We start from the raw sequence: 20973 nt of genomic DNA on the forward strand, positions 1-20973 counted from the left end.
TCTCAGAAATACAAAGCTCCTTATCACCAGCCTTTTCAACACAAGTCACTCTATTTAATGCTTTTCTTATGAATCATTGATATATAATAAGTAAGCATAATCCAAACAAAAACCAGAAAGTATTAACTGATGCTTGTAAGGGTAGAAAGACACTTAAATTTAACTGTACATCACCAAGCTACTAAAATCACGTCATATATATGAGAGCTCTCAATTACATAGGAACCATTTGAACATATGCTTACACAGCCCACTTCAGTTCTCACAAAGTGGAAATATACATCTTACGTCCCACTATTTCAAAATATACTAGCATTCATAAAGCAGATATTAAAATCCAAAGCTGAAAATACCATTAGTCAACAGATACCACTACATACCAACAAGGATGGCTGAAGTTAAAAAGACTACATCTTGTTGATGAAGATGTGGAACAACTGCAACTCTCAGACACTGCTGGTAGGAATGTAAAAGGTACAGGCACTTTGGAAAACAGTATGGCAGTATCTTATCAAGTTAAACATGTATTACCATATGACCCAGAAATTCTACTTGTAAGTTATTTACCCAAGAGAAATAAAATCATATGTCTACCAAAGATGTGTATGCAAATATTCATAGCAGTATTATTCATAACAGCCAAAAACTGGAAGCAACCCAAATGTTTGTCTGTATGGGGAATAGATACACAAATTGTGGATATAGTCATATGATGGAATACTACTCAACAATGAAAAGGAATAAAATATTAACACACATAACAATATGAATGCATCTCAAAAATATGCTAAGCTAAAGAACTCAAACACAAAAGACCATATGCACTTTATGTTTCCAATTATATGAAATTCTCGAAAAAACAAAACTATAGTGACAGAAGGCAGATGAGTGGTTGCCTAGGGTAGAAGAGGGGATCAGGGGGGTGAGGAGGAGGAATCAAATGCAAAGGATTATGAAGAAACTTTTTAGGTGAGGAAACTGTTCTATACTTTGATGGTGATGGGTGGTTATACATTTGTATACAATACCAAAAGTCATCTAACTACACACTTAAAACAGCATTTTTATTTTATGTAAATAATAACCTTAATTTAAAAAAAAGAGAAAAGAAGCCAAAGCTTAGATATGTTTTATGTTAACAATTTAAATTTAGTGTGTTATTTTGCCTAATATAAACGCTATAAAACTCTAGACATAGCTGGTAAGGCTATGATTTTTAAGGGAATGAGGAATCAAAATAGGCTATCAAACATTCCATATATTCCATAATTTCTGATATTTCAATGTCTGGTGTTATTGTTTACCCTTTCAGATTATAAAAATAGTCATAAATTTGAGCCTGCTCATATACTCTCAGGCATGACTAAGTATAAATTGGCTCAACACTCCTAAATGGTAATTTGGCAATACAAAACAATCACCTTGAAACTTTATATATCCCTTAGCCCAATAATTCTATTTCTGGGAAATTATTTGATGGAAATACACTGAGATTTAGCTATAATACTGTTCAATACTAAATTATTATTTAGAATAGGAAATACGATGAAGTATCTTAAATGTCTACTGGTAGGAGATTCATACAAAAATTATGATACATCCACATGATGGAATACTTTGTCTCTACATAAAATTGTAGATAAATATTAAAAGATACAGAAAAACACTCAGGCTATGCATTAAATAGAAAAAGGTTCGTTTTTAGAAAAAAATATGTGAATATCTATTTTATTGTAGTCTTTCTATACATTTTTACATAATTTTCATGTATTTTTTAAATTAATAAACATATACCATAAAAAACTTGAGTAGTTATTTCTAAGACAGGATACTGATGAGCTTATTTTCATTTATCTGCATATTATACATCCTCTACAAGAAATATGTATTTTTCTCTTGTTGCAAAAAAATAAGTCATTTTACAAAGGTTCATAGATAAGACCTCACTAATAAAACTATAAATACCTTTTTTTAAAGTGAAACTCACATAACATAAAATTAACCACTTTAAAGTGAACATTTACAATCCTGTACAACCACCACCTCTATCCAGTTCTAAAACATTTTCATCACCCCAAAAGGAAACCATTAAGAAGTTGCCCCCCATTATGAATACCTTTCAAGCATTATCAAAGTAAATACTGATGTGATTTTTTTTTTTTTTACAGAATTTTTTTCAATATATGTACAATTTCAGTCAGAGTAAAATTTCAGGGGCTAACCAGCCTATCTCTAAAGACTGCCTGGATCTAGCCTCCGAGTGTCTGGCCCCTAATAATCCACAGTGATGAGGCTCCCTGGAGGCCTAGTCAGAATAATCAAGTGAAGTAAACAAAAGTCCCTCAGGGCTCTGGATAAAGAATGACAGAGAACTGTCAGGACTATGCTCAATATGACTCAACCTTAAGTCTAGATTCAGTATAGACCTAAATCCATAGTATCCAATCAGTCAAAAACTGGTGTCACATATACAGAGTGTACAAGCCATTCATACAATCATCTATAATCTGATTTGTCATCCCCCAAATTAATATGTATATCAAGAATGAGAAAAGCGTTAAATACCAAACTATGTTCTACTAATCCTTTCCCTATCCCTCACATTCTGGTGAAGGGTCCAAGAGGCTCTGCAATTAACAAACATATTAGGAAAGAAAGAAAAAATACACTAAATTACGTTTATGCCAATTTTCTCTTGATTAGTAATTATCTAATTATAAATATTTATATCTTACAACATCAAAATAAAGTTGGTTTGGACTCCAGTAACCAAGGTACAGAAGAAAGAACAGATGTGCAAAATTAGCTGTTAAGAATAATAACATGTAAGGAGTTGGATACATAATGAAAAACATCTAGAACTTCCAAAAAGAAATGGATTTAATACATGCATTTACTTGAACTCTTTTCCAAAACTCCACTAAGCAATGGTAAAGGGATTTTTTTTAAAGCACGAATTTTCAAGCAAAAGAAAACAGAAGAAAAGATAACTGCAACAAAATTTTGGAAGCGGCGTCATCTATTTAGCAGACTAGTGAAAGCTAAATTCCTAAGCCAGCAGTAGAGAAAGCCAAGAAGCAGCCCAAATTACACCATAGAACCACCACGCCCAAAAAAGATTCAAGACTTGGCGGCAGCACCAGGTAACTCTGGAAGTGGTAGTAAGGATGGAGCTAAAAGCAGGAAGACTGACCGATCTATTTAAAAAGCAGTTCAACTCCCAGATCCTCTCTCCCTCAACCTCCTCTGCCCTGAAGAGAGTCAAAGAGAGCATTCCTGAACTGGAGGACAAGAGGCACAGTTTTCAGAAAGTACCATACTGAAAACAGGGAGACTAAACGAAAATTTACATATTGAAGGGAACCTGCACCTGCCTCTCAACAGCAACAGACTTCTAGAACAATGGCAGCCAGCACACAAATCAAGATGCCGACATTAGGGGGACCCCCAAAATGGCCCAGTAGATGAATCCCAGAAACAAGCACCAGGGCTGGCCCCGTGGCTTAGTGCGTTGAGTGCGTGCACTCCGCTGCTGGCGGCCCGGGTTCGGATCCCAGCGCGCACTGACGCGCCGCTTCTCCGGCCATGCTGAGGCCGTGTCCCACATGCAGCAACTAGAAGGATGTGCAGCTATGACAAACAACTATCTACTGGGGCTTTGGGGGAAAAAAAAATAAATAAAATTAAAAAAAAAAAAGAAACAAGCACCAACCACTAGCTCAGAACTTCTAATGAGTTTTCTGGTATTTCACTCTTGAAGCGGACAATTAAGGATTATCCGACACTTGAGGAAAGCCTCTAATTTGAAAATCAAACATCAAAACTAACTAAATTCTATTTGAAGAAACAGTGACTATTCAAGGGAGGAGAAAACTTCTCAAAAAAACTATTACAGTCATGTGCTACATAATGACATTTCAGTCAACAACAGACTGCATATACAATGGTGGTCCCATAACATTACTGCTATACGGCCTAGGTGTGTAGTAGGCTATACCATCTAGGTTTGTGTAAGTACACTCTATGATGTTTGCACAACAAAATCGCCTAACAACACATTTCTCAGAACGTACCCTCGTCGTTAAGTGATGCATGACTGTATTAATATCTTTAGGGAGATAAGATAGTATGCCCATAAAACAAGACAAAATGCTATTTTTAAAAAAAGGGAGGACATTCAGAGAAAAAAAGAGTTTAGAAATTAAAGACCCAAGAGTAGAAATTAATAACTCAGACAAAGGTTAAAAGATGACTGAACTCAGTAACTGCTCTCCTAGGTATATATAAGAGAAATAAAAATATACACCCACACAAAAACTTGTGCACAAATATACCCAGCAGCATTATTCACAATAGCCAAAAAGTAGAAACAACCCAAATGTCCATCAACTGATGAATGGATAAATAAATGTGGTATATACATACAACATAGCGTTATTCAGAATAAAAAGGAATGAAGTTCTGATACATGCCACAACATGGATGAACCGTGAAAACATTATGCTAAATGAAAGAAACTAATCACAAAAGACTAAATATTGTATAATTCCACTTATATGAAATGTTCAGAATAGGCAAATCTATAGACACAAAGTAGATCAGTGGTTTACTAGGGCTAGGGGTGGGGCAAATGGGAGTGACTGCTAATGGGCATGGGGTCTTCTGGCAGGGGGGGGGATAAAAATGTTCTAAAATTAGATGGTGGTGAATAACTGCACAACTTTGTAAATATAAAAATAAAAGCCATTGGATTGTACACTTTAAAAGGGTGAACAATATGGCATGTGAATATCTCAATAAAGCTATTTTTTTAAAAAAAGATATTTGAGGAAATCACCCAGAAAGTTGAACAAAAAGTAAGAGATGGAAAGTAGGAGACGAAATAAGAAAAACATAAGACTATTCTAGGAGTTTCAACATCCAAACAATAAGTATTCTATTTACAAAAAAAAAAAGAGGGGCCAGCCCCGTGGCCTAGTGCTTAGGTTCACCAGCTCCGCTTCGGCAGCCCAGCGTTCACAGGTTCAGATCCAGGGCACGAACCCATGCACTGCTTATCAAACCATGCTGTAGCAGGTGTCCCACCCATAAAGTAGAGGAAGGGGCTGGCCTGGTGGCCTAGTGGTTAAGTTCGTGTGCTCCGCTTCGGCAGCCCAGGGTTCTCCGGTTCGGATCCTGGGCGCGGACCTATGCACCGCTCATCAAGCCATGCTGAAGCGGCGTCCCACGTAGAGCAACTAGCAGGTAGTCAACTACGACATACAACTATCTACTGGGGCTTTGGGGAGGAAATAAGGAGGAAGATTGGCAACAGATGTTAACTCAGGGCCAATCTTCCTAAAAAAAAAAAAACTAAAAACAATTAAAGTAGAGGAAGATGGGCACAGCTGTTAGTCCAGGGCTAATCTTTCTCAGCAAAAAGAGGAGGACTGGCAACAGATGTTAGCTTAGAGCTAATCTTCCTTACCAAAAAAAAAAGGGGGGGGGATTAAATAATTAAACGTCCCTGAACTGAAGGACCTGAGTTTCTAGATTGAGAGGGCTTACCAACTGCCCAATACAATGAATGAAAATAGACCTATGCCAAGGGTCTGGAAATTTCAGAATACTGGAGACAAAGAGAAAATCCTAGAAGATGCCAAAAAGGAAAAAAACTGCTCACATATTAAAGATCAGAATCAGACCGCCCACACAGTTCTCAACAGCAACATCAGAAGTGTAACGACAGTGGAGCAATGCCTTCAAAAAGTTTAAAAGTATTTCTAACCCAGAATTCTATACTCCTACAAACTATGAATCAAGTATGAGAGCAGAGAGTCTGCTACTAAAGAATGTCGTCCACCAAAAAGAGGGAGTAAACTGAGCTAGAAGACATGGAGCCCAAGAGGAATCCAAGACAAAGACAGGTAAGGACAATCTCCAAGGATGACAATGAAAGGGAAGTGCCAGTTATGCACCACGCATAGAATGCAACAGTACAGATCAGAAATCAGGAGGCTCCAAAAGAGGTTTCTCCAAAAAGACGAAGTTTGAGACCCCCGAGCATCTTAAAAGGAGATTTTGACGACTGGTGGAGAGCCTAGGGTTGATTTAGTGAGAAGTTTGTAGAAAACCAGACAAATAAAAAAGACAATTATCAATTCCAGAGAAAACAAGAAATTATGCAAACATGGAAAAATAATAATATTCCACAGGCTCTGCTGTAAATAGTGTTTATAACAATAATGTTCCTAATAATGTAAACTCAATAATGACTTAAAATTATGATGTAACTATACTGGAAAAAAAAAGCAAGAGCTAAAAAATTTCTTTAAAGAATGTATGGAAATATAATCGTGATATATAGAGTTAGAGGTAAATAAAAGAAAAAGCTTAAAAAACTGAAGGTGGTTGTCTCTGGGTTGGGGTGGGGAGAAACCTTGTTTTAACTGACTCCTTTTTTGGTTTTTACAAATGCTTATTAATTAAGTAAAATCACACCCTTACCATAAAAACTATGTTGTAAAGGTACTCTTCAGAGATTTTTTAAGAGCCCTGGACCGTACTGGCTAAGGCATCTTAAAATATGAGTCCAAAGAAATTTGACTAGAGTCATCTTAGGTTCCAGCGACCTTTGCACTATGTTCAGCACCACTCATTTGCCTCAAATTTTCATTGCTGGTTTTATAGCTGCCTTTGAAGGTCTCCAGTAAATGCTGAAGGTGGGGTAATTTCTTCAATAGCATCTTGTTTTTCAAAAAGTCAGTTCTCCCTTTGTGGTCAGGTGTCACTTCTCTGGTACAGATAACCTTTGTAAAGACATTCATTTCCATAAACGTCTTGTTTGGTCATTGATAAATATCTGTAACCAGTCTCTTTAATATCAGCTACCTTTTCTGGAAAATTCTTCTCAGTGCTCTGGGTCAGTGCTTATAGTTCATCCCTAAAGTCTGATGACTCTTTTAAACTATATATGTTCATGTAAAACTTTGATAGAAAAATAAACGCTAAAGAAAAAGACGTATGGTGGTTGAACATTCACTTCACCTCTGGGTAACCTTGTCTTCACTCTTTCACTGCCTGCAACAGCTAACCCTTACGGAGTGTTTACCCATGTGCAAGGCACTATTCTAGGCACTTTATACATATTTAACTTTCTCAACTACCCTATAAAGTGGGTAGTATCAATATTCCCATTTGATTTGATGAGGAAACTGAGGCTCAGTTTCAATTGGTCACATCGGTAGTAATGGCAGAGCCACAAGTAAGTCCAGGAAGTTCTGATTCCAGAGTCCTTGTTCTTAACCACTCCACCAAATCGCTTCTGATGATTTAAATAAAATGAAATTTTCAACAAAACACACAAGTTTTAAAACTCCAGAAAGCAATTAAATTTCTTTCTTCTTACTGTTTCCTCCTCACTAAATTTATGGTATATTTCATTACCATTCATTTTTAAATATAAACTTTTGTTACAATACCTACCTGCAAACTGAAAGACATGAAAGAAGTTCTCCCAATAACGCTAAAATAATTCTCTCACTTAAGGTCTTACAAGAACAAGCATTTAGACTGAACATACAACACAGTCATTTAGATTTAGTTAAGGACCTTCAATTCACTATGAAACCTAAATTTCATTGTTTTTAATATTTATATTTAAAATTATACAAATGAGATGTTAGTTTTCCCTTGCTTTTAGGAGAAAACTAACATCTCATTTGAAAACTAAAATCCATCTTGATGTCCTCAGTACAGGAATGATTAAATTATGGTACATGCACTCAGAGAAATATTACACAAGTTTGAAAGAATAATATGAAGACCATGCAACACTGAAAAATCACTAGGACACAATGGTAACTGGAAAAAGATTAAAGTTGTATGTTCACTATAAACAACTTCATTTTTTAAAAAGTAGGCATGAGAAAAGACCAAAATGACAATAGTAGTTGCACTATGGTAGAATAATGATTAACGCCCCCTTTCAATTTTGCAGTAACATTTTCAGAAAGTTTAAAGACATGGTACAAAATTTAAATATAAAAAAGTATATCAAGGGGCTGGCCCAGTGGCTTAGTGGTTAAGTTTGCACACTCTGCTTCAGCAGCCCAGGGTTTGCTGGTTCAGATCCTGGGCACAGACCTACACACCGCTCATCAAGTCATGCTGTGTTGGCATCCCACATACAAAAATGGAGGAAGATGGGCACAGACGTTAGCTCAGCAACAATCTTCCTCAAGCAAAAAGAGGAAGATTGGCAACAGATGTTAGCTCAGGGCCAATCTTCCTCACCAAAAAAAAAAAAGTACATCAAGGTGTTAGGTGGCTCTAAAAATGTCCTAAAACTAGATTGTGATAACAGTTGCATAACTCTGTAAATTTACTAAAATATCACTAAACTATACACTTAAAATGGGTGAATTTTATGGTTTATAAATTATACCTCGATAAAGTTGTTAAAAAAGAAAAAAGATGTTAGGAGGAAAAAACTCTTTCCACAATACTCACATGAGAAAATTCAGGTTGTGATGGGATAGGAAGTGACCCAGGAGTGAAGACTGGTGTGCTCTGAGATACCGGTGTTGAGGCTTGTGGTGATACAGTACGCTCAGGTGGGAGAGGGGGATTTTCTGTTTCCTCTGGTTCATCATCTTGGAGTTTTTTCTGAAAAGACTCTCCTCCTCCTTCAGATAACACTGACATGTCCATTGGCTCACCTGGTTTAAAAAAGGAAAAACAAATGAAGAAATAAGCACTCATCAATACTACTCATCTTCCAAAACCACTAATAACAACTATATTACAGAAATTTCCATTCCTAAAAGAAATAGTGACTTAATTTCTAGAACCTGATAGATTATTAGTAGAATGAATCCCAGAAATCCAGCATACTTTCTTCCCCTGAGAGGAGAGGGGTCCACACTCCCAAAATACTCAGATACAGATTAAAATGGGGTTCATCTGGGGAAAACAACCCATCCACATGAAATGTTATATTAACTTGGCTCCTCTGAGCCCCTTTCCTGATTATAGCTCAGTTTTTTACATTTTGCACAGGAACGCCCAGATTAATAGCATCTAATTTAACCATCGTGTATTCTGCCACAGGCCTTGAAAGGCATTGAACTTGTTCACCACTCTAAGTAAATATCTACATATCTATGATCCCATTATATTTGCATTAACAACTGCTAAGTGTGGAGAGATGGATGCTGGGACAAATATAGAAGAAGAAAAGAAACCTATCAATGCCAATCAGCACTGATATTATCAAAGTACTTATCAAAGAACTAAGTACAAGACACTAATCCTGAGACAAATTGCTCAGGAGGGAAACACACACACACACACACACACACACACACACACACACTCTCCACTGCTTTCCCATAGTATACTACCCAGTGTATGCTAACAGGATCTTCCTCAGAGCCAGCCTAGCTAGGTAGGTGTTTGATTCATCAACCCTTTTTCCCCTATCTTACAACATTACCCCAAATAGGTTTCCTCTAGACTACTCTCACAAACCACCTACGCCACTGAGTTTTTCCCTATAATCCACACTCATTCTACCCACTACCCACTACCTCAATATCTACTCTTCCTGCTTAGCTTGGCCTCAACCTCACATTCCAGTCCAATGCTAGGTTTGGGATCTGGTGCTACCACAGCTATGTTAAGTATTTTCATTACACCTTTTGATCTTTCTCACCATGACAAAGCACTTATTAAGGACCCGCTGTTCTAAGCACTACATATAAAAAGGCTTTAGGTTAATAATCTTAGACAGCAAAAAACAAAACTAAATACAAAAAGCATATACAGTCCCACAAACAATTACACACATATTAAGCAAATGCATTAAATCTAAAATACAACTGACAAGGGAAAATACAGTATGTTACATGAAAAAAGGAACACTGAATCATATACATAACATAATCCCAATTGTGTAAAGATATGCATAGAAAACACTCTGAAAGGCAATATATCCAAATACTAACTATAATTATATCTGGATTATATCACAGGTGATTTTTATTTTCTTCTCATTACTTTCCTATATGCTTTTGCAACTTTCTACAATGAATACTAATTATGTTTACAATCAGGGAGAAGGCATTTTAAAAATAATTATCTTTACATATCTTCAATGTTCACACTACAGATAGAAGAAGTGGTTCTAAGCATAAACTAAACTTAACTTGCATTAACAGGATTTTTTGTAGAATGGATTCACTTTTATTTTTTACTAAAGATATAACTAATCATGTCATGCTTAGAATGATATTAGTCCATCTGGATATGTACAACTGATTTCAAGAGAAAGAGCCAGACACAAATTTTGCGGCAGAAGAAAGTCTAAGATTAAATTTTGTCATGGGTAAATTACACTTGAAAACCAGTTAAACATATTTCTATAGTTATATCACTCAAGAGCAGAGACAGCAGGATATCGTAGGAGGCACATACAAGACAGATAAGAGCACAGGCTCTGGAAGCAGCTGCCTGAGTTCAAATTCTGCCTCTGTGACTTATTAGTTGTGAAATCTCTCTGTGCCTCCATTCCCTCATCTGTAAAACTGGGATAACAGTAACACCTACTTAAGATTGTTGTGAGGATTCAATGAAAAAACACAAAGGGAAGCACCTAGAACGAAAGAGAAGCATATAGAACAGTGCCTGGCATACACAAAGTGCTAATAAATATTAGCTATTATACCATTATTGGTATGTGAAAGAATGAAAAGGAGAAAATCGTGGAATTTATTAGAAAAGGCTTTGTAGAAGTAGTAGGAATATAAAAATATCTTGAATGACTGGATACAAAAGTAGGAGAGAGCAAAGGGGGTTTAGATAATGAGATAAAGTAAAAAGGAAAGCTTTCTTACGAATAAAGTAATATAAAATCACTAGGTCCTCAAAGCAGGAAGTGAATGAAGTCAAAATTTCTACCACCTGCTCCTAACCACTCTGCCTAAAACTACTTTGATAATAGCAAAAATAACTTATAAAGAGCCAAAGAAACAATTTTTGGTTCCCTCTCACCAGTAACATGTTAACATGTTACTGGAAACTACCGGGCCATTAGTAATAAACCTAGTTCTTCACCATACTAATTCATTTGAGTTCAACTTTAAAAATATAAAAATTTTCCCTTAAGGGTCTTTTTAACAATTAAGTCAACAATACAGAATTCTCAGAAGAATCAGTGCTAGAAGAGCAAAGAACTGAGGAGAGCACGTAACACTAGGCCACATCCCTAAAGGTTAAACAGACATGAGTCCTACTGAATAGTTTAGGTCACAGTGTTCTAGCATATAAAGAAACAGTACATTATGCAAGGCAGAAGAAGTGCTGCTCCTCTTCTAACCTGAGATCAATACACAGATCAAGAGAGCTCACCTTTTCTCCCTTCTTGCTCTGTGGGACTGCTAGGAACAATAAAAGGGGTAGATCGAAAAGCATCAGGGGAAGGAGCAACAAGATCTGAGGAATTCCTTCATACAAAGAGAGAATCACAGGTTATTTTACCACAGCCACAGTTTTGCATTTGTTTTTCACTTTTTAATAGCAAAAACATCTAAGTCATTCAGACAAATACTTATTAGCATTTCTCTCAAACAGCTTCCTGAGGCTGGTGGAAGAGCCATGAATAATATAACTTATTTCTCACACTAGACATATCCAAATAAAAAAAAAAAAAAAAGAGTAAGGGTAAAGCCATATGATTACAAGAGAAAGCAAATGATGAGACACGAGGACATCATGATTGAAAAGCAGGATGAGAAAGTGCTAAAAAATAAATTCATCTGCAGATTTAAGACATGAAAATATTTACTCCATTTTTTGCCTAATACTAGAAAGATCATACATATTTTTATTTAAAAAAAAAAAAAGCAAACCTTCTATGTCCTAACAGAGATAAAGAAATCCAACAACTGCCAACTTTAGTATAACCTATTCTCCACCCCTATGCTTTAAATGGGAAAAACTGCTAATCAAATGGAGGAGCAGCCTGCTTGCTCGGGATGTATAACAGTCTCTAAATAACTGGGCAGTTTCTTCCCTAGTGAAACCTTTGGGCTACTATTATAAAACCTCCAAATGAGAAAGCAGATCTACCTGCCTTTAACAGTTCCACTAAGTTCTTACCCCAAAATACTAAAGCCTAGAGTTTACCTTTTGGTTTTGAAAAAATTCTGGACTAGCAGACAATTTTTGTTCTTTCAACCTTAGCCTAAGACCCTCAGGCACATGTTTCCTTGGAAGAGCTATTTTAGGCTTACTTACGTGGAAAGACTCTCCTGAACAAGGGATCTCTGACCAGAGAGATGCAGGAGGTGCAGAGTGGTGGCAGGTGTGGAAACCAGAGAACACCCACCTTCTTCCTTGGAAGGAGAAGAGCAACCAGCAGAACCTATTGAAAAAAGAAAGAAATTTTAGTTGCACTTACTTCTCAGACTGACATTACTGAGTTGTCAAAAAAAACCACTCAGGATTGCAAAGAGTAATATTTCTGTTTCCAACCATGTTCCAAGAGAACAGAAACTGTTTTCCAATTGTACCACAATTAATGGACTGCCACCCTAACACAAATCTTGAGTGACCATTAAACACCCCCCTGTCCTACGAAATTATGAGTTTCTTTAACAAAGAACTGACAAAAAATTTCTTAACTCTTTCTATCATGATTGAAGCTTGAAGAGGAAAAGCCAGAATCCTTATCCCTCTACTTGGCTGCTCTTCTTTCTTGTGAAGCTTTTATTATAAAACAGCAAACGAGCCTTTTATTCCAAGGTCTACCTAAGGTGTAGTTAAGCTCATGCCATGATGCAGATGGGAGAAGTCAAAGCAATGTACATGACACCTGATGACATGAATGCAGTAACTTTCATCATTAGAACCTGGGTCTCCTCAAAGGAGACAGAAAACACTAATGCATTAGTAAAAGGATATATGAGCAGCCACTGCCGATTTATACTATGAAGAGTCTCCTGTTGGTCCCTTCCCCTTAGCAAGCGATGGAGTATCAGCCGTATTAATCTCAAGTATAAAGGAATTTCTTAAATACAACCATATAGTTTTAGTGAGACAGCAAAAAAGGTTTCCTGGTTACCCTCTGAATATCTTGCACACATTCATAGCATAGTAAAGGAACATAACCTTCTTTTCTTCCCCCTTCAACCAACACATTATATTTTGCTGGTTATTACTGAAGCTTTCTGACTCTGAGGTTGCGGAATTGGGGATTGTTGTGGGGGTTAACAAAACGTGAAACAAATACTAGCTAGCCTTCTAAGTTTTATGTTCTTTCTGCTAGACCATAACTTCCTATTTGTGGTAGACGAACTAATCAAGAGATGAGTAAATAGACTGTAACCCAGATGAATATGAAAAACTTACACTTACATATCATAATATTTAAGATTTGAAGACTTAAGATGAAACAAATAGCTACTCTGTCCATAATATTAAATTTACCATATTATTAGCTATCATTCCTCAATATCTCCATTTCCATAAGAAAGAAAAATTATGTTAAAATGTTAAATAGCAATTGTTGGGGCCAGCCCCATGCCGTAGCAGTTAAGTGCGTGCTCCGCCGCTGGGGGCCCGGGTTTGGATCCCAGGTGCACACCGAGGCACCGCTTGTCATGCCATGCTATGGCAGCATCCCATATAAAGTTTAGGAAGATAGGCACAGATGTTAGCCCAGGGCCAGTATTCCTCAGCAAAAAAAAGAGAAGGATTGGTATGGATGTTAGCTCAGGGCTGATCTTCCTCAGACACACAAAAAAAATAATAAATAAATAAATAGCAATCGTTCCCAAAAAGCCCTTCTCATCCATCAGCTAGAAACATATCTTCCTTCCATATCACAAACACGTCTGCAGACCTATAAAGTGCCTTCTAACTTAAGCAATAGCCTCTGAACAGAAATAAAAGTTCAGATCTTTAGAGAAGAGAAACTATAGCAACTAATTACTCTTTGTACCTGTTTTATTGCTCTGATCAAACAAGTCCTCCTGAGTTGATAAAACCTCAGGCTCTGTTGACTTCTGAATCTGCAGTCCACCTTCCAGAAGTTCTTGAGCAGGTATTTGTTCTTTTGTTTCCACAGCAGCAAGAGATACTTTGGGACTAGAAGGCATGTCCTCTGACCTAGGAAATTCATATCACCAGGAGAAAAAGTTGCTATGTTCAAATGCTTTTATCTTTGAACAAGGAAGCTTTTCCTGGGGGGCCGGCCCCAGGGCGTAGCGGTTAAGTGCGCGTGCTCCGCTGCTGGTGGCCCAGGTTTGGATCCCAGGCACACACCAACGCACCGCTTGTCAGGCCATGCTGTGGCGGCATCTCACATAAAAAGTGAAGGAAGATGGGCACAGACGTTAGCCCAAGGCCAGTCTTCCTCAGCAAAAAGAGGAGGATTAGCATGCATGTTAGCTCAGGGCTGATCTTCCTCACAAAAAAAAAAAAAAAGAAGCAGCTTTTCCTGTTTTGTGTTTTCCTTTAATAATTTCAAAAATTCCAAAAGCCCTAATCTACATTTATTGGAAGTGAGGGGGCCAACCCCGTGGCCTAATGGTTAAGTTCAGCATGCTCCACTTCAGCAGCCCAGGTTCGGTTCCCAGGCACGGACCTACACCATTCATCGGCAGCCACGCTGTGGGGGCAACCCACATACAAAATAGAGGAAGATTGGCACAGATGTTAGCTCTGGACGAATCTTCCTCAGCAAAAAAAAATAGAACGTGAAATAAGCTACTCTTTATAATGATACAAAGCCCTCAGCCCATTTCAAAGCCTGTCTCAGTCTCTCACACAGCAAAACCTCTTTTCTACTCTGTTCACTGCTGTGCTGCATGCTGTCCAAGATTTCTGATGAGTGATTTAGGGATTTTTATTACCTATGCTGTTATCCAGACGTGCATGAAGGATTCTGATCCAGTCCACAACAATACCAGTCCTAACAATGACCTTCCACAGAAAGGGCCTGGATGTGAATTATCCTCTGAGCTAGTGCCACACACACTATCTTCTGCTGACCTTTTCTATTTGATCTACTCAACCTAAGCCCTAAACCAAGACTCCTTCACACCAATACTACTCACAAATGTAAGACACTCATTGCTAGCTTCTTTCCAAAGACTTATCAGGTTCACCTATTCTACCATTCCCCAAGTAAATAGGATAGCAAAACTAGCTAGAGCACAACTTCCTAAAGAAAAGCCTAGGGACCGGGCCAGTGGCATGGCTGTTAAGTTCACATGTTCCGCTTCAGCGGCCCGGGGTTTGCTAGTTCAGATCCTGGGTGCGGACCTACTCACCACTCACCAAACCATGCTGAGGCTGCATCCCACAAAGAAGAACTAGAAGGACCTACAACTAGGATATACAACTATGTACTGGGGCTTTGGGAAGAAAAAAAAGAAAAAGGAAGATTGGCAACAGATGTTAGCTCAGGGCCAATCTTCCTCATTAAAAAAAAAGAGAGAAGCCTAAAAAGTCAGCTCCTGTTAAGCTGGGTGTTTTGCATTAGAAAGACAACCACTTTTGATATTCAACTTTGTTCAGGACCCCATTCCGCAGTTTCTATTGAAGGAAGTAACAAAACAATACTGAATGGTTATTCATCTCCTACCCCAAATTGGAAGCACCCCCTTTTCCTCTGCCATATCCCAAAGTGAGCTGTTGACTAGAGGCAATGCTGTTGGATACAGCAATCACCACAGGCAGAGCAGAGGTTTACTATCCAATTCCTACCAAGTTAAGAGCCTAAAGGACTTGGGAAAAGCATACCTCCCTGCATCTATACCATAAACACCAGATGCAGGATACCTGGGGACCCAAAGCAATCTAGGTGCTTCTCAAGTACAGAAACAGTAGACTTTCAAATATAATATTCGTGTGACTCCTCATAACACTAGAGAGGCTAGGAAGACCTCCCAGAGACAATGCTTCCATAAACAAAGATCAGAAAGGAGGAGTAGCAACCAAAGATTAAGGAGTCATGCTTATAGTTACAGCAGCAATAAAATGGCTTTGTAATATGCCTAAAGATAAGATGAAGACACAATGAGAATTCATAAATAATCAATGTTTCTACTGAACCAGAAATATGCCCAGTACAGGGGGGAAAAAAAAAAAATCAAGAATTTCTAAAAATGTTTTCACCTGGCCAAGTGAAATGAGTACAGTCCTATAGCAGAAACTCAAAAATACTTTCTAGAAAGAACATGGTATACCTTGCAGGTGGTGGATTTTGCTCTTCTATCACATGTACATCCTTGCTGGGCTGTGCTGCCATGGGGATATCTTCATTGGACTGTTCTTCATGTTTAATTGCTTGAAGTTTTAGAAGAAGACAGGAAGGAGATATTTAATTTTTCAAAATACTAGAAGCAGTCCCAAATGCTTTTCTAAAGCAAAGACTTTAATAGAAAGAAGTCCAATTTGAAAATATTTATAGGCATCATTCCAAAAAGGAAAATAACCAATAACCCACTTACAAAAAACCTAATCTGCAAGCCATCAACTGACAAGTATTTGCCAGACAACTCTGCAACTTAACTATATTAACTTAGATAGTTATAAAATGTATCGAGGAAAAAACAACTAGCTCTAGGATGGGAGGAAAACGCTTATAAACAACTCCAAATGCCAGAAAACATGCTTCATACCAATATTAGCATCCACATCAGATAGCCTAGTATAACTAGAGTTGGTGGTTACTGACTGTAGAGGCTCTCTGTCTACTTCATATGGCACAGTATGTTCTTCAACATCCTGGCTCTGGGAGAGTTCCAGAACCCCAAAGCCCATTTGTGATGAGGCAGGATCTAGGAACAAAACTCCAAGAAATTAGGTATCATCCCACAATATTACGCACTAGGCAAGGTGCTATCCCCTAACAAAAGAGGGTCATGTTAAGTCCTTCACATCAAAGTTCTGCCCCCTAAAATGTTTCAAAATTAAGAATAAAAATACTAAAAGTGAAGGGGAAAAATGTGTAATGAAGCAAAAACACATACTATAAAACCTTACAAGCACCTAATATAGGTAGACTATGTCTACTTCCTGACAATATACATAAACCTTACCCAGACACACAGTAATTCAGATTATATTTCTACCCCACAAAGCATACATGCCAAAAATATTTAAAAAACAAATGAGTACAAAAAGAGGAAGAGTCAATATGCAGAAAGAGGGCTATCCAATGAGCTACAAATTCCTGAACACCAAATTAGGTGGACTACTAACATTTTCATAATGACTACTCTCAATTAATGATGAGAAATCTACAACCCAATAAAAAGGAGAAATTTAGATATCTGCATGCTTACATTAAAGGGACTTAGAATAATCTACTATCCTGAAAAAGGCATAAAGCTACCTTCAGCACCAAGAGAGGGTGTGTGATCGTCTAGAGTATCTTCTTCCTTTTCCTCTTTCTCCTTCTCTTCCATCTCTTCTTCCTTCTCTTCCCCCATAGGAGGAGCAGATTCCACTGACATTCCCAAAACACTACATGGCAGAAAGACACAATCATGTGTTCCCAGACAGGCTGGGACACTCTGCTCAAAGCACTCTGAATTTTATTGTGACTCCCCACACAGCAACCACCTTTTAAGCAAATTTGAAAAAGTAAAAAACATCACCCCATTAGTGCTTCTTTCTACAAAAAGCACCTAACAGGTAAACATCTCAAAACACCGTACAGAATTAAGTAACACAAATATTAAACCGAGGAAAGGAACAAACATACTTGAATTTTATCTTTCTCTGAAAAGGTATGAGCAGGGACAGAAAACTCTTGTACTCAAGGGAATTACTGACAAGCGACCAGAGAAGATGTGCATTAGATGTGCAGGGAAGGGACTCAAAAATACACCTATTAAACCAGACACAGTTCACAAAAATACTTTAGTAAAAAATCTTAGAAGACATACATAGAACCAGAGTATCTAAATAAAATCCAGCTAAGAGGCCTCTGTATTTAAAAATTAACATTAGGGCCGGCCCTGTGGCTTAGTGGCTAAGTGCGTGTGCTCCGCTACTGGTAGCCCGGGGTTCGGATCCCGGGCATGCACCAACGCACCACTTCTCTGACCATGCTGAGGCCGCGTCCCACATACAGCAACCAGAAGGATGTGCAACTATAACATACAACTATCTACTGCGGCTTTGGGGAACAAAAAAAGGAGAATTGGCAATAGATGTTAGCTCAGAGCTGGTCTTCCTCAGCAAAAAGAGGAGGATTAGCACGGATGTTAGCTCAGGGCTGATCTTCCTCACAAAAAATAAATAAATAAATAAATAAAAGTTAACATTACCAGTCAAAAAGTATAATAAACAAAAGTAAAAGATAAATTACAATTAGGAATAAATATCTGCAACTAATAGAACAAAAGAATAGTCTCCATAAAAATATAAGGAATTCATATGAAGAACTCCAAGAGATAAACGGACAAATAACAAAACAGACAACTCACAAAAAAAGAAATACAAGTATCTTTTTTTTTTTGTGAGGCAGATCAGCCCTGAACTAACGTCCATGCCAATCCTCCTCTTTTTGCTGAGGAAGACTGGCCCTGGGCTAACATCCGTGCCCATCTTCCTTCACTTTATATGGAACGCCGCCACAGCGTGGCCTGAAAAGCAGTACGTCGGTGCGTGCCCGGGATCCAAACCCGGGCCACCAGGAGTGGAGCGCACACACTTACCCACCACACCACGGGGCCGGCCCCTACAAATATCTTAAAACGTGATAAATCAGAGAAACCATCTGAGGCCAATCAAATTAGGAAAAAACAAGTATAATACTGTACTACTTATTCAGTGCTGCTTAAACCTGAGGTAAGATAAGCATCATCAAATACTGTTTATGAGAGCATAAAGTAATAGAACCTTTTTGAAGAACAATTTGGAAATATGTATTAAGAGCTCTAAAAAATGTTCATACCCAGTAATTTCAATAATTTCAATTGTAAGAAATACTTTGAAATGTGAAAGATCCTTACATAAACTTATTTCTCAAAGTTTACTGTGATTAAGAAACAACCTGTAAGTCCAGCATTAGGGAAATGATTAAATAATTTCATAACCCATAAAATGATATATTATGCAGCCAATAAAAATGCTTGAAACAACCAAATACAATGTGTAAACCTAGATTGAATCCTCAATAAAAAATATATTTTTTATTTTACTTATATTTATATTTTATTATATTTATTTATACATATAAAAGACATCTTTGAAACAACTGGGAAAATCTGAATATGAACTATATTATTAGTATTATGGAATTAATATTTTCTTAGGTGCTGATAACGGTATTATGATTATATAGGATAATGTACTATTCTTAGGGGATGAATGCTAAAGTATTTAAGGGGAACTATGATGTTTGCAACTTAGTTTCAAATGATCCACCCCCCCCAAAAAAGTATATTTTATAAATACATACACACACACACACACACAAACACAGAGCAAATGCGTACCATCCTTTCATTTCTTCTGTGGGTTTAAACTTCTAAAATAAAAAACTCAGGGAAAATGTTATCATGAGTTTTGTCATGGGAAAAATGCTCATGTAAAAAGGTCAACAAACACAAACTTTTACTTTCCACATGTCAACTATGTAAAGCAAATGCACAAAAAAAAGAGGGAAAATGTGCCAAAATGTTTACAGGGATTAGCATCGGGGTGGCAGAATTACAGATGACATTTTTTGATTCTTTGTAACTTTCTACACACTTAGTATTTCATACAAAGACTATTAAGCATAACTTTAATAAGCATAAAAGAGGTGAAAACATAAATTTGCAAAGTTGGGGACCATGATCCAAGGAAGAGAAAAAGGACTAAGCACAGATTTCCACAAAAACAAAAGAGAACATTACCTATTTAACTGGCAGGACCAGACAGATACATGACCTTGGAAAATGCAGGGAAAGAAAGGCCAACAGCAAGTATGACCAAGAGTAGAACAGCAATGAAAGACAGCACAGACTACACACACATCTCCCTCAGTCTCTTTTGAGGGTTTTTCTTCATGTCTTGATTTCTAAATGCTGGTAAGCTCAGTGAGTCCTTGGACCTCTTCACCTCTATCACCTTCTTAGTGATCTTATTCAGATTCACGGCTTTGAATAACATCCATATGCTTATGACTTTGCAATTTAAGTCTCCCACTGAGACATTCCTCCTGAGCTCAGACTTGCACATCATCAATTGCCTTCAACTGGCTACTGAAAAGGCAGCTCAACTTGAACATGTCTAAAACTGACCTTCTCCTGCAGTCTTCTCCATCTCAATTAACCGCAACTGCATTCTTGCAGTTCTCAAACCAAAAACGTAGCATCACTGTTACCTCCTTCCTTTCTCTCATACTCTACATCCAATCTTTGAATCCTATTTTCAAAAACCCAGAATCTCACCACTCCTCATCCACTTCTATTCTGATATAGCCAGTCGTAGTTTGCCTAAATTATTTCCATAGTCTCTTAGTTGGTCTTCCTGCCTCCGCCCTCTCCCGTCTTCAGTCTATCTTTTTAATTTAATTTAAATAACTTCTTTTATTTTTATTTATTCTTTTTATTTTTTCCCAGCTTTATTGAGGTAAAACCGACAAAAATTGTATACCCTTCAGTTTATGCTTGATCCAGCAGCCAAGTGATTCTGTTAAAACCTAAGTCAGATCATGTCATTCTTCTGCTCAAAACCCTTAAATGCCTTTCTACCTCACTAAGAGTAACAGCCAAATTCCTCACAGTGACCCATAAGGCCTTACTTATTCTGGTCCTCCCTTTACTTCTGTGACCTCTTCTCCCATTCCTCTCAGTCACTCCACTCCAGCCACACTATACTCCTTGCCATTTCTCAAATATTCCAGGCACACTCATGCCTCAGGGCCTTTGCACTTGCTGTTCTCTATGTATGGATTGCACTTATCCCAGATAACATCAGAGATCACTT

At 37.5% G+C, this 20973-nt stretch overlaps 1 protein-coding gene across 8 annotated transcripts in view; it reads right to left on the reverse strand.

Moving 5' to 3' along the window:
• Positions 1 to 20973, reverse strand: part of TP53BP1 (tumor protein p53 binding protein 1) — a 92413-nt gene that overhangs the window by 47174 nt on the left and 24266 nt on the right. For 5 of the 8 annotated variants that reach the window (XM_058541411.1, XM_058541410.1, XM_058541412.1 and 2 more), the window contains exons 6-12: positions 17384 to 17514; positions 16668 to 16826; positions 16233 to 16332; positions 13982 to 14148; positions 12277 to 12403; positions 11389 to 11483; positions 8491 to 8699 (exon numbers count right to left, since the gene is read on the reverse strand). In XM_058541411.1, coding sequence (XP_058397394.1) covers positions 8491 to 8699; positions 11389 to 11483; positions 12277 to 12403; positions 13982 to 14148; positions 16233 to 16332; positions 16668 to 16826; positions 17384 to 17514 — 988 coding nt within the window. Of the gene's footprint in view, positions 1 to 8490; positions 8700 to 11388; positions 11484 to 12276; positions 12404 to 13981; positions 14149 to 16232; positions 16333 to 16667; positions 16827 to 17383; positions 17515 to 20973 lie in introns of those variants that run through there. The other 3 variants (XM_058541408.1, XM_058541413.1, XM_058541415.1) reach the window with 3 other exon arrangements.

This window comes from Diceros bicornis, chromosome 5 (genome assembly GCF_020826845.1).
Source record: "Diceros bicornis minor isolate mBicDic1 chromosome 5, mDicBic1.mat.cur, whole genome shotgun sequence".
NCBI lineage: Eukaryota > Metazoa > Chordata > Mammalia > Perissodactyla > Rhinocerotidae > Diceros > Diceros bicornis.